General features: G+C 44.7%; 1 protein-coding gene across 5 annotated transcripts in view; it reads right to left on the bottom strand.

Annotated features, from left to right (window-relative positions):
* TENM2 (teneurin transmembrane protein 2) overlaps positions 1 to 21,083 on the bottom strand; it is a 1,167,677-nt gene that overhangs the window by 143,714 nt on the left and 1,002,880 nt on the right. For 4 of the 5 annotated variants that reach the window (XM_086412765.1, XM_086412768.1, XM_086412767.1 and 1 more), the window contains one exon: positions 19,794 to 19,979. In XM_086412765.1, coding sequence (XP_086268891.1) covers positions 19,794 to 19,979 — 186 coding nt within the window. Of the gene's footprint in view, positions 1 to 19,766; positions 19,980 to 21,083 lie in introns of all 5 variants that reach the window. The other variant, XM_086412766.1, reaches the window with a different exon arrangement.

Below are 21,083 nucleotides of genomic sequence, written 5' to 3'. Positions count from 1 at the left end.
TGCTGAATAGAAGCTGCTACTCAGCTGCTAACCTGCCGGGTTTCCACACTCACGCTCCCAAACTGCCGCCGAGCAATCCCCAGGAGGCAGAAAGCATGACTGATTTTTCCAATAAAGCTACAAAAATCGATAATTCTTGTAGACAGAACGCTCACGTCTCTAACCATCTCCGAGTCTCCCTCCCTCTCGCAAAAAAGCTTCTGACTTTACCCTGGCGCATGTCACCAATTCTATACCGCCAGGACTCAGCCCGAGTTCTGTTCCAGTTCTGCTGAACGTACCTTTTAGAGAGGCTCTGCAATGCGTCTTGATTTAGAGATGCTTGGGTTTTATGGGGCTCTGGGAAATGTTGTTTAGCTTTTCCGGAGCTCCAATAAGTTCTGATGTATGGCTGTGCATGCCTGCATGATTAATGGCACGTGCGAGGACTTGGAGCTTTCAGAGGTCACCCTGTGTGTACTGAATAATACAGCACAGAGCCAAAAATACCCTTGGATGAGAATCCTGGCTCCATACAAAAGCAATGGCATCACCTGCTTTAGTTGACATTGCCCGAGACTTGGTACCTCTCCCTGATTATGCTTCCAAGGAAAGTCACCTCTCCAAAACATTGCAGGGATAAAATGGGAACCATTTTGGTTTCTTGGCGATTTCTCTGTTCAGTGTCATAGATACCAGCATGAGTAAGAAGGCTGAGAAAACCAGAAGGCTGTTACGCTAGTCTCTGATAGGACTTTCAAGTTCAGGGTAGACTGGCCAGGGGGCGGAGCAGATGAAGCTCCAAGTAACATACGCTATGGAGTACAATGCTGTGGTTGAGAATTTAAATGCCCCCAAAGTCAAGATTCAAAATGATGGTTCCCACAGCAACTACAACTCAGTTCTCTGGTGAATATAAAATTAACTTTATTGCGAAACATGCTGCTCAATTTACACCTTAATATAGTCATGGCAGAGTTACAGTTGCTGTGAGAATGCTAACTCTGAATTGTTTTGAATAATTAATTTAATGAAAAGTTAGTGGAAATGTGAACGCTGATAGAAAGTCAACTTAAATTTAGGGGAGTTGACCTACAATATCTATGCTGAAGAGCAGTAAGTCATTTTCAGATTCTAAGTCAGGGAACTCTTTGGCTGGGGGGTGCTGGTAAACCAGAGAACCCCAAAGCATACTAACAGGGGAGCAGTCCCTCATCACCAAAGAGACACTATGGCTGGTGGTGACTTTACCAGGAGGTGAGGGTGGCTCTCTGGTGCCCATATATTTCTGATTTCAGCTTTGGTCTCCAAAGTAACCCTCTTGCTGCAATTACCTGGGGTCAAAGCAGGTGATCAAAACAGTACAATTAGTACACCTGGTCTCTGTCAAGTAGTCCTGGATTTAGAACTCAACTTCCCCTGTCTCTGCCAGGTAACACACTGCCTATTGCACCTCTCTGAGCCAATTTTCTCACCTGTACAACGCTGACGACAACGTGTGTGCATGCTAAATCGCCTCAGGCATGTGTGACACTCTGCAACCCCATGGGCTGAAGTCCGCCAGGATCCTCTGTCCATGGGGTTCTCCAGGCAAGAACACTGGAGTGGGTTGCCATGGCCTCCTCCAGGGGATTTTCCCGACCCAGGGATCGAACCCGTGTCTCCTATGTCTCCTGAACTGGCAGGTGGGTTCTCTACCACTAGCACCCCCGGGGAAGCCCTGCTGACGACAACAGTTTCCACCTAACAAAACTGGTGTGAGGATTCGATGAGAGAAGGTTATGTTTAGAATCTGGCACTGGCCTTGGCAAGTGTAATTGGTCAACACTCAATAACTATTAGCTCTTATCATCATCCAAAAAGGCAATCCGTAAGTTCAAAACGTATACAACATCAATTATTTTGGCCCGTCTCCTTATTTCAGCCCAAATGGATTTGGCATAAGCCTGAGTCTGCTGTTGGGGGGTGATAAACACAGAAACATGAATTGGAAGAAGGTGTCCCAAGCCACAGGATGTCTTTAGTAAAGATACTTGAGGCTGCTTCTACTGAAGTTCTAGAAAACAGTCATCTCTTCCACCAGATGAGGAGTTCTCAACCGTTTTAGGTTACTGCCTCCTTCCCTGTGAATCTGTTTGATTCAATAAAGGGTAAGATTTTCTTCACATCCTCCCAAGGAACCATTTTTCACTCCACTGGGGGTGTTCCTGCGCCATTTTGAACATATACACTAGATGACAGGCCCGCATTCCCTGTGTTCACGCCCTCAGGCTCCCGACTCAGGAGGAGCCCTGCATTCACTCAGCTTCTGTTACTCCCTTTGCTATTCCTTCTTCCCACGCAGCTCTTGACTTTGGAACAATGGACTATTGTCGGCAGCTAAGAAGCACAGTGCTCACAGTGGCTTTTCACTCTCTGCTCCCCAACTCTTCTCCTCAGAGCTGAGATGGCCCAGAGGGTCCTCCCCAGGGCATCTCAAGCCAGTTAGCACTTACAGAGCACCTGCTGTATTCTTACTCAGAGCAGGGAATCATTTAGGCTCTATCTGGGTAGGACTTTCGCTGCTGGGTGCCAGGGTTGGCCAAACCCAAGGAATTGGCCCTGCCAGAGATCACCTTTCTTAGGAGCCACTCTCAAGAGTTTTAATAGAAAGGGATGAGGTCCCAGCTGGGGAGGAAAAACAGATGAAAAGCAACACCCTCCCTGGCCCCACCCCGCCACCTCAGCAACATGCACTTCTAGATTCTGAAGCCACTCCTGGCTGGCTTTAACTCCTTACTTCTGTGTCAGCCTCCTGCTGTTTTCAGGGACTCGGCCTCCTCTCCCTCAAGGTCTTAGCTTGTGCCTTTTTACCTCGCTGCATAACATTTTAATGTCTCCTACAAGACAAGACTTTATAACACTGCAACCATTTGCCTTTACTGCTCAGAAAATATTTTAAGGTTGCATTACTTAGAGTAACCAAACCTCACTGGTGATGGATGTGGAAATTTACATGTCAAGGTAAAGCTGTCCCAGGAAGCTGGGATCACTGAGAGGCACTGAAGTGACCTTTTGGTTCCACAGGTATTTAATTCAACCTGGAATTTCACTCCAGCTTCTGCCAAAACCTGAGTGAGGCTGAAGGCTGAAACTCCAGTGGCTGAACTCCCTGTTGACCAGTGCATCTGACCTCTTGAGCCTCCCTGAATCTGCATTCAAGAGCAAATTTAACATGAAGGCCAGTTCAGTCACGTAGGCCTGAATTTGCCAGCAGATAAATCTCGAGGGTCACCTGCGCTAACATTTTACACACTGTTGTTGTCGTTTAGCCGCTAAGTCTTTGAGACCCCATGGATTGCAGCATGCCAGGCTTCCTTGTCCATCACCAACTCCCGGAGCTTACGCAAACTCATGTCCATCAAGTCAGTGATGCCATCCAACATCTCATCCTCTGTCACCCACTTCTCCTTCTGCCCTCAATCTTTCCCAGCATCAGGACAATTTGGGCTTTACCAGGTATTGCAACACTGAGGATGCCAGTGGCTACCCAATTTTGACTTTCTAGAATGTCACCCTGAGACTATGAAGACAGAGGTGTCCCCAACAGGGTGTCCCCTAAACTCCCTCAAATGCATATGTGCATATATGTTTGAAAAATACAAATGACAATTTGTCTGTATGATACTTTGAGAGGCATAATGAATGGAGATAAAGAGCAGCCCTGGCTGACTTTGAAAGCTTCCATTCTGAACAGCCACATGGAAAGCACAAGTACATTTCTCCCAAGGCAGCAAAAAAGCCATTTCTTCATATACTCAGCTGGAGTCGGGTATATAAAGAAATCATTCTCTTAATTTACATACTTGAAACATATTCAACATTGATTTTGATCTACAGAATGAGCTAAAACACTATGGTTGATTCAGGAGGCACAATTAATTGTGGTTCAGACTAGATCGAGGAGGGGTTTCCACTGCTTTTCTGTAAGATCTTTAGAAGTTTTCATCCCTGGAAAAGGCAAGTTTCCTTTGACTCTAATGAAGAGTCTCCTGATTTGCAGGATCAGATGGGAAGCTGGTGGGTATGACAGCTTTTGTAGTTTCAATGTCAATAAGTCTAGTTATCCCCCCAACACATGCATTTGAAAATGGCCAGGTGTTTCTTGGGTTTTGCATCTGCCTCTGAAGGATGTTCACGGCATGCTCACATGCAGAGTGTGAATGACTGTCATAGAGTATCATGCTGGGAACTGTTCCCAGGAATCAGTAGCATGATCTGAGACAATTTGGAGGCAAGAGCAAGGCAATCTAGAAAATGTAGGATACTTGTGCTCTGCTGTCCTGGGGTAAAGATCAATAGGTTTACACTGCTGTACTGGAGTCTTCTCTCTGGGTCACGCCTGTAAAGCCCAATGAATTCCCCTGAGTAGAACAGGACAGATAGCACATATGCCCAAGAAGCCAAGGGGAAGGGGCTGAGTAGGGAGACTGTATAGAAAGCCCTTGAACCCAACCAGTGTTAGAGAAGTGATAACAACGACAGAGCTCCAATCACTGCTGGTCAGTGTGACTTTCTTGACTGTTCTCCCCAAGGCAAGAAGATCTTTGTTCCTGTCCCTTGTCCGTGTTTTACATGGCCATTCCCACTAATCCACTGGGGCCAACGAGAGGGCATGCATGGCAGCTCTGTAAGAGAAAGACTTCTCTACCATTAGTAATTCTATCAGATTGAGGAAGAGAAAGGGACTGAGGGGCCCCAAGCAACATGAATTATTCAGGCACTGCTAGTTAAAACAGGTATCCAGATTCCTGAAGACACCTGCTGCGAAAGTCTAGGTTTTGAGCTTTTGCAAAAGAAGCATTTCAGAGCATGGCATTAGACCAATGACCGATGCAGGGGCGTGTTGTAATGGGGGCAGATGTACCATGCTGGGCCTGCTGAGAAGTCAGATGGGCACACACACACGCGTGCACACACAGACGTGGACACACTCACACGCACGACAGAAATTAGTTCCTGGCTTGGTTGGCCTATATTGTTGACATTTGGGGCTGAGCTGTCAATTGGAGCAGATGCAAAGAAAATAAGCCAAGAAGGCAGCAGAGGAGGCAGTATTGGAAACCCTGTCCATGCTTCTCAAAACGCTGTGTGTGCCAACTGTATAGACTCTGGATTGAAACCAATGAGTCAACCCAGCTGCCTGTGTCCAGTTCTTTCTGATGCTGCTCACTGTGCATTTGGGGGTGAGGGCCTCCTGCCAGCCTCACAGATTTGTTGTGAGGTTGACTGAGGCAACACAAAGTCTTTTGAGCTCCTTGGAGAAAATTCACCATGTAAGTGCAAAGTATCACCATTGTATCATGGTAACCAGACTCCTATCAGCTTACACCAGGCAACAGGAGAGTTGGGGTATCAAAAACAAATAGCCGAAGCTGTCCCAGTCTCGTGGGCAAATGAGCTTTCCTTCTTTACTACTCACCTTGCACTGGAGGTGTCAGGGGCCCCAGATGGGGCCCCATTTGGCCTCCAGTCTTATCTGAATGGCTTGTATAGCATTTTTATAAATTTTGAATTGCTTGCCAATATTTAAACTTTGGGAGGGTATGCCTGCCCCTTTGGATCTCTGGCTTCTATTGAAGAACTGGAAAAATTCGGCAAAACTACATTTCTATTTCTACATGGCAGCAGTCAGCTAGTGGTGGGTTGTGTCTGTCCTCCATAGACGGGGCCTCTGCTTTCCAGATCATTCCCATTCCCTACCATCTTACACCCTATTTAATGCACTTACTTACACTGGTCTTGCTTCATTCACATAGAGGTGTTTGAGTTCATAACTTCTTTTGCAGATTCTGACCTCCCTTCCCTTCCCATAGCCAACAAAGATGCGGAATGCGTGGTGCATTCATTCTTCAAATCTAGGCTAAGTCCCCCATCAAGGGAGAGACCCGTCTAGCAGCTCCTGCCAGGGGGAACCAGGGAGAGAACTTGGTTTCTCCTGCCCCCTCCTCTAGCCAGTAATTCCACCTGAAAACTCCACAGTTCTTTTACTTAAGAGATGTCCAAGCAGTAATCCAACTAAATTAGATTATAAGCATCTAAAGGTTTTCCTAATAAATAAAAATATAGATACAGCGAGGAGATGATGAGATTTAATTAATGAGTGTTATTTAACGGAACAAGCCGTGCCATACACAGAGGATTAAAAGATAAAAAAGGATAGGAGGGAAAATCAAATTTTAATGAGTTGCCATCTTCATTTGATTTAACTAAATGTCTTCCGTTGTTGGAAATATTAACACTTATGATGGAGTCATTTGTGTGTATCCACACAGTTTGATACCTGACTGCTTCCTTTTATGTAATTACATTGTGTTACAAATGAATTTAAGCTACCATTTGAAGTAGACCGGCTTCTATGCTTACATTGATCTCCTCAGGAAGCTGTGAGCAAGGGATGGGGTTGAAAAGTCAACCAAAAACTATTGACAGAAACACCAGGAGAGGTGTCCCAAGTTAGAAAACAGCCAAGTCTCACGCAGTCGAAAAGGCAGGGGAGGTCTAGAGCCCCTGTGCAAGTCACCTCTCTTTCCTGCTGTCCCAGGGCTCACACGGAGGAGGGGAGGGGGTGTGTGCTGTAGCCAGCACACAGTAGGTGCTTCATAAATGTTTTGTGATGAATGAATGAATGTAGTCGCCATTGCTCAGCTAGAACCAGAGAGAGGAAGAGCAGACCCCAGACATGGCATGCAATGATACAGGTGTATCTCTCGTTTATAACACCCACGTTTCTGCAGCTGGCAGTCAGGTCCATCCTGGGCCATTTCTACCTCCCTCCCTGCTTTACATGAGCTCCCAGGCTTCTCCTTTCTTAAACGAACAGAATCCCAGTATTCCAAAGAGCTCCTTCTGCAAAAGTGAAGTCAGAGGAGGGGCCCAGAATTGAGCTTGACACACAAGGCCTAGTGCCCTGGCCTCTCCTTTCCGTGCTTGCTCGTGTCCTATGCTTACTGCTTTCTTAACTGCTCCCTCCACGAAGATCCAGTGGGGAAATGACAGCCTAGGCACAGAGATGTGCTGTTCATGGTTATTAGGTCAGCATTGATAGAATTTCAAGCACTGTGTAAAGGGCTTCACCTATAAGTGAAGTCCCCACAACAGTAGGACATGGCTATTATTAATTCACAATTTACAGAAGGGAAAAACCAAGGCTTACCAAAGATACAGAAATTGCCAAAGTCACCCAATGTGCAAAGGATTTGAAGCTAGGCCTGTTTGATTCTTACATTTAATCCTTTTGCTACACACTTCCCAGGTGGCACAAGTGGTAAAGAACCCCTGCCAATGCAGGAGACATAGGAGACATGGGTTCGATCCCTGGGTCAGGAAGATCCCCTGGAAGAGGGCATGGCAACCCACTCCAATATGCTTGCCTGGAGAATCCCAAGGACAGAGAAGCCTGGCAGGCTGTGGTCCACGGGGTCACAGAGAGTCTACCACCACAGAAGTGACAGCACAGCACACACGTTTCCTGATGCCAGCCCCACCCTGCGGATGCACGACAGCTAGAGCACGAAAGCACTGGCGATAAGTGTTCATACGTGGCAGACAGGGAAGACGGCACAGTCTATAGACAGAACATGGGCGCCATTGAGAGTCTGGAGTGGGTGTTGATGCGTATTTTGTATTTTGAGCTATTTAATTCTGGGTAGACTGTTTTCGGCACTAGGCTTTCCTATGATATGATAACATTTCCTGTATCAGACCCCCAGAGAGTAGGTCTGTAAGTGAACAGATACAGATCTTTCTTGGCTCCATTAAATGAAAATAAAAAGTTAAATCGGTTCATATTCAAAGTATGGGGAGAAGTTGATAGCAGCAGGCTTTGGGGACCCAACTTGACTTGCCTGCATTCCCTGGATTAATAGAAAAAAGCGAGTCTCTCTCACTGCCTCCAACATCTTCAATCTCTCTCCTTATTCACAGGAGTTGCTATCATCAGCAACATCTGGGCTTACTGGGCTCACACACACCTCATGTAGAGAAACAATCCCACAGCCTATTGCCAGGATGCTCTCTTGCAAAGCGAAGCCACCACTTGTAAGTTTTGTGTCACTAGACAGAGTGTGTCTTGGGTGGAGTAGTGTGACCAGTGATTGACAGCTTGCTAACCTACTGGAATCAAATCAGATACAAATGTTTCCTCTGTGTTTGTGAGGTGATTGTTTTATGATCTTTGGGGGTCCCACCCGTAGATGCTGTCTCTAAATGAGACAGGCTGTCTGGCAAGCCCTCTTGAAGTTAAAGCATAATTTAAAAAATAAAGAAATGCAATTCACACTTATCAGAGCCCATCACTCTGCCTAGCACTTTAGACAGATGACGCTGCTGGGCCAGGCTCTAACCAACTTCATTGCTAATTTGACCAGGTGCTGCTGTGGCTGAACTTGGAATTTGTGGACCAGGATCCTCCGCAATTTTAATTCCTCCTGGACAGTGATTGTATGTGGCTTTCTGTCTCTAGAACATTCGTTAACCCTTTCTTTCTCTGAGGTCTGGCAGGACATAGTTTTTGTGATGTACAGTTTGGGCCGTGTGATGCTGGGGGGCATGAAGGATTAGAACACATGATCTCAAAGAGCTGTGCCAGAAACTGCTGGAAATCTGCAGTCCAGGGGATATGGAAGCAGTTCTCCTGGTGCATGATTATGAGGAAGGTGGGAGGCCACAAGGGGATCTCTGATTGGCAGCTGAGCAGGCTGAAAATGGAAGCCACCCTTAAGATCTGGTTGTGTAGATGTCAGAGGTCCTGAGGATAAACTGGGATTCACAGCTATCTGGCCTGTTTAAAGAACATGTGACTGTTGTTGGGACAGCAACTGATACAACCACTATGGAACACAGTATGGAGATTCCTTAAAAATCTAGGAATAAAACTACCATACAATCCAGCAATCCCACTACTGGGCAAATACTCTGAGGAAACCAGAATTGAAAAAGACACATGTACCCTGATGTTCACTGCAGCACTGTTTACAACAGCTAGGACATGGAAGCAATCTAGATGTCCATTGGCAGATGAATGGATAAGGAAGTTGTGGTACATATACACAATGGAATATTACTCAGCTATAAAAAAGGAACACATTTGAGTCAGTTTTAATGAGGTGAATGAACCTAGAGCCTATTACATTACACAGAGTGAAGAAAGTTCAGAAAGAGAAAGACAAATACTGTGTATTAACACACATATATGGAATCTATACAACACTCCTATGTACAGAGCAGCAAAGGAGACAGAGACGTAAAGAATAGACTTTTGGATTCAGTGGGAGGAGAGGGTGGGATGATTTGAGAGAATAGCATTGAAACATAAATATTACCATACATTAAATAGATAGTCAGGGCAAGTTTGATGTATGAAGCAGGGCACCCAAAGCTGGTGCTCTGTGACAACCCAGAGGGATAGGGTGGGGAGGGAGGTGGGAGGGCGGTTCGGGATGGAAGGACACATGTGTACCTATGGCCAATTCACCTTGATGTATGGCAAAAATCATCACAATATTGTTAAGTAACTATATCCTCCAATTAAAACAAATAAAATATAGAAAAAAAAAAAGATAAAGAAGGTGTGAGCATGTCCCAGCGCACCTGGGTCTGCAGAAGGTGTCCGAGGATGAACGCAGGTGATGAAACAGAAAGGATCCCATGGTCTGTTCTATAGCCCAGTCCTGGGTCAAAACCTTGAGATACAGGAGAGGGGCAATGGGCAAAGAAAGAAGCACCGTTCTCTCAAAGGAACGTGTTAGCAGCTGATAAATTTCCCCAGGGTGGGAGACCGTGGCACCCTCTCCTGGGTGTAAACACAGCGGGCTTCAGTAGACTGGTTGCTGTGGCTGCCGGCTGGCACACCCCTGGCAGCAGGGGAAATACTGTAGGGCTCCCCCTAACTAAATTTTGTAGGCAGCCTCATTGAGGAGACTTGAGCTAGAGGAATCTGAATGGGCTAAAGATGAGCATGTGAGACACATTCAAGAAACATTTGGGGTGAGAGTGGGGAGTGAGTTTTGCAGTTGGGATGAACCATGATGGAGAAGTGATGTGAATGATTCCTTATTTGTGAGACAGACTTGTAGGGCCTGGGGCAGTGTGGGGTCTGCCAGGCTTGGAAAGGAACATATGAAGGGCTAGACTGTGACCCTGTTCTATTTCATGCACGTCTCACGTCACCTACTGGTCTCATGTTGACTCTTATCCCAGCTCGCTTGGAAAAGTATATAAACCTCTCTTGAATTATTCTTCACACTCGACACTTGCTGACCAAGGGGAGTCAACCACATCTTCAACTATCTGGGCACAGAAAGAGGGTACTGTCACCATAGACCACAGAAAAAGGTCTTTTATGGAGAATCCTGCAGTGAAAGCTATGGGAAAACATTGAGTAGGCTTCTGAAGAATCTTAATCATCGAAAAAACAGTGGCTCGTAGCTTTTAATTACTTTGCAGACTGCTGAAGCCTATCACTAAGGACCAAGCAGGCCTTCTCCCCTTACTGATTACAATGAGAATATGTTTTTAAAAACAAACACTTTACTTAAAACCAGGGATATTTTTTTAATTAGAGGAAAGATTAACTAAATGCATTTTCTCTTGTAATTTAATCCATTCTAATTATCACAAGAATGTTTATGATAAAATATTCAACTTTCTCCTTACCACTGATTCGTGAGGTTTCTTTCTTTATTACTCATGAAGGGAAAGGCTCAGAGATGGTCAATGGTATGATGGTCTCTGTGGGTCTGATTATAATGATACACAGAAATGCACAGTGGAAAGGATGGAGGAAGAAAGCAATAATCCCTGATTTTGACCGGAGGGTTTTCAAAATGATGGTACCATATTTTTCAAAAGTAATAAAGGTAAGTCTTTTAATAAGAGTTTGTGAAATAGAGTGCTAGAAAAGAAGTGGGTTAGTGTAAAAGTGAACCCCATAAGCCAGGCAACTTGGGAGAAAATGCAGAATTTGTTTCTTCCATAAACATCTGGGATACCCTGTATGACTCCTGATAACCCAGGAGATGAACCAAGGAATTGCAAAGAATCTCCATATCCGACCCCTGGGTTATGTTTCAAGGAGTCAAGCAATTGCAGCCTGGGAATTAACTGGGCTGAAAAGAGACAGACAACCAGTGAGAACCTTGAGTCTCTGAGAAAAGCATGCGTGCTACTCAACTGAGTCAGAGTTGAGGCTCCTGGATTATTATGTGAACAGAGCCAAGCAAACAGAATCTTGGAACCCAAGAGTCACGAGGAATGAGAATGAGTACGAAAAGGTGAGAACCAGGACAAAGTGTTCTAAGACACACTGACCTGGCAGCATCCTCAAACGTGAGAAATATCAGATTTCTTCTTAAAGGAGAACAGATCCCTACCAAAGGCCTCAAGAATATGTCTGTGGTCCCTAGTAGGAGAAATGCTAGCTGAAAGAATTGAAGTTTTATCCTCTTCAAATAATAACAGAACTCCAAACTAATATTTCGGGGAAAAGTTGGTTTTTTTTTTTTCCCTTTTGAACTATACTTATGGGAATAAAGGAAACCCAGCATTAAAAATAAATTCTCACAGATCTCTTGGCTATCCCAGGATATGTCCAAGATATCTAGGTTGGAGAAACTGGTTGAAAACAGCAAACTCCAATTTCACAATCAGGCTATATTAACACAGGATATTCAGATATTTGATTTCATGTTTGAATAACTGGACTGTTTGGTAAAATAAGCAGGTTCAACTCCAGGTAAGAGAGGCAGCTTGTCTGTTAAAACCAGATGTCAGCAAGTTACAGAACAGATCTTTGTTTGGGAAATAGATAGTGGGTAGCTGCTATGTCCAACATGCTGCTAACTGCTTGAGGGACTGGAGGCAGATGTGTGAGAGGGAGATTGAAGGTGGCAGAAATGTCTTAAAGGGGATTCTGTTAATCCTCCCTTGTGCTCACTGGTACTAGATAAGGATGGTGATGATGGCGAATGATGATGATGTTAGCTCATATTTACTTGGCTTGTACATTATGACAGGGGCTGTGCCAACTACTTTACAAATAACCCAGTGAGGAAGGTCATATTCATTATTCTCCTTTTATAAACAAAGAAACTGGGGCATACAGAGGTTGGGAAATTTGCTAGGATTTGATCTCAGGTTGACTTGAACCAAAAGACTCTGTCTTAAGCACTTTATCATCACGCTTGCATTGCCCCCAAACCAAGTGAAGTGACTATAGTCAGATGGACCTCTACTAACACTACCTTGTTTTTATTAAGAGACACAAATGTATCCAAAGAAAGAAATACAGATGACCAACAGGCACATGAAAAGATGCTCAACATCACTAAATATTAGAGAAATGCAAAGCAAAACTGCTGTGATGTACCACTTCACACCATTCAGAATGGCCATCATGAAAAAGTCTACAAGAAACCAAGTAACAAATGTTGGAGAGGTGGGGAGGAAAGGGAACTCTCCTACACTGTTGGCGGGAATATAAGACGGTGCAGCTAGTATGGAAAACAGTATGGAGATTCCTTGAAAACTAAAAACGGAATTACGGTATCATCCAGTAATTCTACTCCTGAGCATATATTCAGACAAAACTGTAATTCAAAAAGATCCGTGCGGGGTACTCTTTCTACCCCCTTCTGATGCCTATGTCAGAAGCTTTCTCTATCTCCTTTATACTTTAATAAAACTTTATTACACACACACACACACACACAAAAAAACAAAAAGATCCGTGCATCCCTATGTTCACAGCAGCACAGCTGTTCCAAGATATGGAAGCAACCGAAATGTCCATGGACAGATGGATGGATAAAGAAGATGTGGTACAAAACACAACAGAATACTACTCATCCATGAAAAGAATGAGATAATGCCATCTGCAGCAAAATGGACACAACTAGAGATGAACATATTTAGTAACTAAGAAAGAGAAAGACAAATAATGTATGCTATCACGTATACGCGGGAATCTAAAATATCACACAAACGAACCTATCTATGAAACAGAAACAAGAAATCAGACTGGGGGTTGCAAAGGGGTCAGAGGTTGGGGGAAGGGAATGGAGTGGGAGGCTGAGGTTAGGTGACTTAAGGTATTCATTTATATAGAATGGAGAAACCACAAGGTCCTACTGCATAGCACAGAGAACTATAGTCAATACCCTATGATAAACCAGAATGGAAAAGAATATTTTAAAAAGGAATATATACATATATATGTGTGTGTATATAACTGAATCACTTTGCTGCACAGCAGAAATTAACATAACACTGTAAATCAACTATACTTCAGTAAAAAAAAATTTTTTAAGAAACATAAATATAAACCATGTAAGGAAGTTTTTGAATGCCCTGAAGGATTCTCTAGGTAAACCAGATATAAATTGGGACTGAGATGAGCAGATAATCAGACAGACTAATAAAAAGCAGCACTGACTTCAACAATTCACCCATGTGTCACCACTGAAACACTCTGCTGTATCTATCCCTTTAATGTAAAGTATGTATTATGGGAATCTACCTGGAGACCCTCCCTGACCTTAGAGAAGAGGAAGATTTGATTGTGCTGAAATGGACCATTCCATTTCATGCACATACATTTGCATCAAAAGTAATAAATTTCTGGAGATGGACAGGTCCTTAGAGATCACCTCATCCAAGTGTGTTCTAAATCCAGTCAATCACATATTGAATTTGTGATATTTGCAATATCTGCACTGTTATTTACTTAATATTTTTTTACAAATTTGCTCAGGCCTAATATCACTACCTGCTTCTGCCACATCCCTAAGCAATAATGCCCCTATAATCATGAGTTTGATGAGCTAGTTATGGTTTTCCTAATACTTCTTTTTTAACAGCCATGCATAACCAGTCAATAAAATATACTCACACACCAACAGAAAGCAGCTCGTGTTTCTGGACAGTGATGTAGTCGACCCACTCACTGGTCTCAGGAAGAAACTGAGGCCAGAAGGTTGGGTGACTTCTCAAGGGCACCCAGAACGTTCGTGGCACAGCCAAGCCTAGAACACAGATCTCCTCTGTCAATTTATTCTTCATGACACCATGATGAATCAGAGAGCAAGTGGTGATTAAATGTCCATCATGAACATCTTACGGAATTCATCGCTCTGGGGCCCTCTCTGTGTTCCCTTTCCCTTTAATATGAAGTCTTAAGTGCATGCTGTGAACCCAAGAAGCACAGACTTGGAAGAAATGCTGATTCTCTGTAAAAGCTGAAGCGACCAAGTGCTCATTACACACACTCAGGGAGCGCAGCTCAGGTTTTCTATAGCTCTGACTCTTTGATGTTTTCCTTTCTTTAGAATCTGGCATCTGTCATGCTAACGCTTACTCCGTTCTGACAGTTCAGAACTGTTTTTAGTTCTTTGCTCTTATGAAGGCAGTAACTCCTTGTATCATGCTATCTCCTTGTTGGGCCTGGCCTTGTCCCTGTGGGCCACACAACAGCACATCAAGGGACCCTCTGACATCTGAAGGGGATGGTACAAGGAATGCTCCAACTTACTGTCTCCTCACAGATCTAAAATTCCAAGACTTCTTTGCCTCTTTTCTTTTTTGATGGGACCTCCTTTTCTTCTGGGGCATATATTACTAAATCACATAGGAAGTAATACAAAAGAAAATTTACATTTAAACTAAGGACGGTTGAGCTATAAAACTAGTGGGAGCTTTGTGACTACCTTCCCCCAAAAGCTCCTCTTCAACATCTAGGCCAAGAAAGTAAACACTTTCAGCAACACATCTTACTACTTATAAGGCAGTTTTCTTTTTCTTTTTTTTCTATTTTATTCCACTTTTTGCAGTGAGCTGAAAATGGGTTCCCATAACCACTACCACCAGGCCCTTGTTCTGAGTTTGGGTAGGAAACCTGGGCAGACTGCCTGAACAGACTCAAAGATAACTTCTGGGCATGTGGTGATTCCTGATCTTCAGTGAAAAGGCTCACATTCTGGCCAACGTGTAGGGGGGCAAAAAATAGCAGAGGAACATCCTCTCCTCTTTGCTATTCATAGTCTTAAATGGTAAATAATCATCACTTTTAGGTTTTCACTTCAAAAAAGACGGGAGATCCTCGGATAGGTTCCAAGAAGGGCTCCAGGAGGAATAGGTTAATGAGCGAATCAGAGAATTAGCTGCTTCCACAGATCCTGTAGGAAGGACGGCACCACAGTGGCAAATTTTATCTCAACTTGATATCTCATTGTAGAGTCATGAAAGCTCAAATGTTGAAGGATAATAGCTACAAGAAAAAAAAAAAGTTTCTACAACTAGAGTGAAGCTGGAATGAGATGCAGAAGCAGCTGTACTGGTCTGAAGCTGGTTCATTTCGACAGTGGTCTCCTTCCTGACCGTTCCCTGTAGCGCCGAAGTTCTCTGCCTCCTGGACTGTGACCCTGTCTATTCCGGGTGACAATCACTTAATCAGCATATCAGATTTTCGCACGGCTGGTTCTACCTTGGGTAAAGATTCATTTTCCTTATTAACATCGCAAGAACCTAGTTCTTTCCCCAACCAATTAAAGAGGAAAAATAGAAGGGCCCCAGTGCGATCGAGGGAAAAGAAAACTGATGTGACTCGTGTTCCAGGGGCAGGTTATTCAGCCCCACAAGGTTCTGGGAATCCAGTCCTCATGATTCCAAAATGCAGTTGGAGGTCAGGACCACATAGACAAAATAAACAGGCTAGAATAACCATTATAGACATTGCTTGCTACCCAGATATCAAGGAGTTCACGCAGGGTTGGAGCCTAGTGTCAACGGGTTTATTCTGTGCACGTGTTAGCTTGTATTATTTAGAGTGGGTGTCTGGACAGCTGACATTCAAGAGATAATAGTGACTATCTTCAATTAGCATTTTGCTTTCCTCTTGCAATCTCCGGTAATAAGAACACTGGTCTCTCCCTGTATTTTGCCCCACTATTCTGTTTGCAAAACATGTTAACATTTACTCTATTTCTTTATAAGAGATGTTTATCTGACTCTACTCTAGCTCACAGAGACTTCTGACCTATTCTATGGTTCCTTTATGCCCTGGTGTTATAGATTTTGAATGGACTTCTGAGGTTAAATCTTCAGTATTAATAAGAGGCAGGCAGGGGAGGGGTGGCAGGTGATTGGAAAAACAACCCATTTTAGGATTATGCTTAAAGAATGAGACTATTCTCACCACACAATGTGCTTTCCGACTTATTCATATGCGTAAACTGCCGTCTATTCAAATACTGCTAATATATTCTAAAGACATACAGGAATTGCAGTTGATCTGGATTCAGTACCTATTTCTCATCAATGCAATTCTGTAGATTTTAGCCACCCTCTGTTTTTAACCTGTTAGAGACAAAGTAAATTCACTGCTTGGTAGAATCCAGCCTAGGATTGGTTAAGCTAGCTCTACCAGCTTATTTCACATAACGCTGAAATGTGATACCTTGTATTTAAATTTTCAGCGACATGTATTAAATATCCAAATACAATTGGGTTGAAAAATTCTAGAAATGCATTTGACCAGCTATGAATAGATTCTGGTGATTCTACTTGACTGAGCTGTAGAGGCTGTGCTTTTATTCTCGTCCCCGCCCCTCCCCAAGCCCAGCATCTATCTTCTTGCTTCCTTCAGTAAAATACATGTGATACATAAGGACTGATGTGAATTGCTTAGCTACTATTTGCAATGACCCTAAGAAAACCGTTGCACCATGACCTTTTGAAAACAAACCACAGACAACCCAAAGCACCCCAACTCTAAGCACCCACGGCTTTGTCTTACCCTAAACCTGCCGATGCCTTTTTTGTAGGCTAGGTGCCATTTCATTCTTATTTATTTTCTATTTTTCAAAACACAGCATTTGAGGCTCTTTTTGAAAGGAACCAAAGAGCCTCGCTTTCCTTTCTGACTGTCAGTATCCCTGAGGAGGAGGACTGATTCTGGGCTTGTAAATTGTGGCATTTACTTAAAGCGAATTGACAGGAGTGTCTGCTCAAAATAAAAGACTAAAACTCCATGATATAGCTCTGGGGGCAGAGGTTGCAAAGCAAAAGGCGCAATTACGTGTATATGAACACCTCTAGAGTTTGAATAGCAAATCTCACCAAACCAAGGTATGCCTGGGTTTTTTTGAGCAAAGCCCCAGAAAACATATTAATAAATCTATGAGGAGATGGCGTGGATCCTACTAAGAAAACCATAGAGCCCTAATTTCTCACAAGGACAGACACTGGTGATAAAGACCTTTATAACTTAAGTAGTGCAAGCTCATGAAGTCACGCGAGATCATAATTCTCAAGGAGAAACCTTCCTGGGATGTCACTAGCTTCATTGGGGGAGCTTTACTTGGCATATAAATCTGCATCTTTCTCTATCTCTCAAGAGGTCATGGTGATGTGAACTTCAACCAAATGCTTCAAGTAGCAAAAACACCTTTCTCTAATTCATCTCACCCAAAGGGCTAGCTAGAATCATCTCCTGTGCTCTGCTGCTGGCCGCATCCTCACCATCTTCTATGAGACTCAAGATACCATCTTCCCATCTCATTTTCAAAGACCACAGAGACATTTCCATGCCACAGTTTTCTTCTCTCTCCTCGCTCTCTGTGACATCTGGACCTTTCCTTTTCTCTTGGCCCCTGATGTCCTTCAAGTCACATTTGGTGTCCTTTCCCTAAAGTGAGTTGCTGACCCTCTTCTCTTTCCTCCTCTCTCTACCCAGACTGGTACAACTCTCCGATTCAGGGGTAGGCCAGTTTTTTTCCAGTATGTTTTGCATCAGACCACACAGGGCTTCGCGGACCATGCCGCAATTACTCAAGGCTGAGGAGCGGTGCGGAAGCTAACAATACATCAATCACATGGGTGGGGCTGCCCCCAACTAACACCTTGTGTAATGGACACTGAAATTGAAGTTTCATATAATTGTTATGTGTCAGGAAATATTTTTCTTTCAACCCTTAAAAAAATGTGACAACTATTCTTAGCTCGTAAGTCACAGAAAAACAGGCAGCAGGCTGGATTTGGCCCCCTTCAGCCTAGAATTTTCCAAGCTTCGCTCTGATCCATCAGCACTGTGAGCTCTTCCCAGAGTAGAGATGGGTTGTAGGATGGAGAGGGCCAGCAGGCATCCCTGTGGGATGCTAAACCCTTGGCAGATGGGGGGTGGGGGGTAAAGGGGAGGTTGAGGTTGGATTGTGTGAACTGAGAGAAAGTGGGATTTTCTACCTAAAGGTTATTGGTTGGCAAGAGCTCTTTTGGGGAGGAAGACTGAGGGCAATGGAGGTATTGGGGGAGAGTCTGTATTTACATCACACCAAGCATGCAAAAGTATTTCAAGAGGAGCACCCCTAAAGAGCAGGAGCTATTGGTAATGATTTTAAACTGTCTGGATACTGGGTTGTACACATCCTTCCCTTGAGAGCTTTCTGAATTTTCCCCCAGACTCTGCAGGGAACTGTAAATGAAAGCAGGAGGGGAGGGGGGCATGGGATCTGGAGCATCACTGAGAGATTGCAAAAACAATTCACTGCCAACAGACTGTCCCGGCAGGGTCCCAGTGCTACGGTCATGGCCTGGATAGGCACGCTGCGCCCTCTGATGTCCAATTAGATGGAATTAGGGAAAACCAAATGCAAAGAGCACTTTGTCTCTGCCTGACCACCCAAATGAACAGCATGGGAAACTGAGTCTGTTCTCATGAGTCAGCCCTGGACCAGCTCCTAATCCTGCCTTTTACTCCAGGTGCCTGGGGTCTTGAGGTTAGGGCAGATGGGAGGGCCCCCACCTCAATGGCTAGAATCAAAGGTAAGTTCAAGAGACCAAGTTAGTAGTTCGGATGGAAACTTCTCTGAGAGTGTCCATGCCAGCCAGTGGCTTCAGCCAGACTTCGCATGAAATCAACCCTAGATCTGACTTAATTAAATAACAAATGCAAAAAAACAAATGCTAATCCCAACTGTCTAAGAGATGTGGAAAGCCAGAGGGCAATCACTCCCATCTCCTCAATTAAAGGGGTAACTGGTATAATGAATCCAGTTTTGTCCTACCCTAAACCACAATAATGACAAAAAAGAAACCAAAATGGAAGAAACTCGAGAACTACCACTTCTTAACAAAGAAAATGACCTGTAGAGACATATTCTCGGTCATGAGCTTATATAGAGATATGGCTGAGTGAGAATGAAATGGGGTCAAAGGAGGAGACATTTATCGATGGTGGTGGCGGTAGGCAGGAGCCCAAAGGCAAAGTTTTTGTCTTGGGATAGCAAGAGGATGCTCAAACTTATTACAATTGGTACCTGGTTACCCAGGAAACCTGGGAGTCCAGCCTGCATCCAACCATATCTCCAAGAAGTGAGTTCCATTGTTGCCACCAAGCCAGGATCCAGTGATCCAACCAGCTGGGAGGATATTCAGAAAGGGGAGACCTGCAGACCGCAGTTGCGTGGGGTACTTAAAACCTCCAGGTCCTGACAATTTCCCATGAGTGTGCATTTCTCTCTCCCCCTGCTCAGTAATTTGGATGGGTTTTCTTATCTAATCTGGTCCCTTTCCTCCCAATCTGGAATTCTGGGAAGCAGGGAAAATCTTTTCCAATCCGGACCATGCTTTTCCTTTCCCTATGCCCCCGGGGAGATTTGAGAGGCAGCAGGAAGCATTGTGTCCCTGAGGGAACAGCCGGTTGCAACGCACGACCATCACTATAGATCTACGATTTATGAAAATAAAGCAATATGTGCCTGTTTCGGTGCCTGCCGTTTGCCTACCAATGGTGCAGTGTTCACCATTCCAGCCCTCTCGGCATTCACATTTGCCATCTTTACAGGTCCCGTGCTCAATGCAGCGGGGGTGGCAGACGCGCTGGTCGCAAGCTGCGCCTGTCCAGCCCTCTTCACAGCGGCAGGCTCCCCCGATGCAGACGCCGTGAGTGCCACAGTCTACTGAGCACACTTCTGGAAGAAAAACAATGATTACAGCTCAACACCACCTCCGGTGAAACCCTCCATGGGAGGCCAGACCACAAACATGGCCCAGGTCCCTGGAACTGGCCCAAGGCCCATGTCATCTTGGGCAGCCTGTCTCTCCACTGGCCGGGTATTCATTCATGGTTAGGTAGTTTCTAGAGCAGTGTTCTCAGAGGGAGACCCCTGGACTGGCTGCATCAACCATCACTTGGGAACTATGTAGAGATGCAACTTCTTATGCCTTGGTTGGTCCTCCAAGCTTAGAAATGCAGGGAGTGAGACTCAGAAATTTGTTTCACTATGTTTTCCAAGTGTTTCTGATGCACACTGAAATGTGAGGACCACATTTCTGGGGCGGGACATCATCCCAGGAAGAGGTCAGAGACTGCCCATCTGGTTTGGCAAAGCTCCCTGGGAAGTGCCCACCTGAAAAGATACCCATGGAGCCTGACTCCCTGGCCAGCTGGGATGTCTTTCCCTGTTGAGAGCCTGTCTTGCCCCAAAGCCAGTTGGGGCCCCACAACAGCTCCATCCACACAGGAGGACGCAGACCCAGCTGTCACCTGGAATGGCACTGTGGTGGCCATCAGGACCGCTCTAACTGTGCTGCATTTACACAGCTTCTTTCTCAAAGGAGCTCAAAGTCTTTTGTGGTTGGGGAGGAGACAGACAGACAGATATGCACTCTCTGGCGTTCCAGACCTCTCACTCGAGGACAAGCACGAGCCAGACACTCATCCTTACAACAGACTACGGAGGGAGGCATGGCTCATCAGGCCCAGGGAGGGGAAGCCACACCAGGAGGGTCAGTGACTCACTCCAAGTCACACAGCAAGTCGGCTGCACAGCTGGGCCTTGGATCTAGGACTGCCCTGCCCTCCCCATCCTCTGTAGCACCTGTCCTGGGTCACTAGTCTCAGAACTGAAGCCAGAGACGAGTGGGCTGAGAAGACACTCAACATAGCCCATTTTAATGGAATCTTCCTTTTTTTTTCCCTTCTGGAATGAAATATTCACTTCTTTCCCATTGTAGCAAAGCTTCACATAGGTTCCCTTTCTGATTGCCATGGCAATCTGACAGCTGTCTCACTA

The sequence above is a fragment of the Bos grunniens genome, chromosome 7 (assembly GCF_055505025.1).
Source record: "Bos grunniens cultivar Pamir isolate PY7600 chromosome 7, Bosgru_T2T1.0, whole genome shotgun sequence".
NCBI classification, from domain to species: domain Eukaryota; kingdom Metazoa; phylum Chordata; class Mammalia; order Artiodactyla; family Bovidae; genus Bos; species Bos grunniens.
This window is presented reverse-complemented; position numbering and strand designations above follow the sequence as displayed.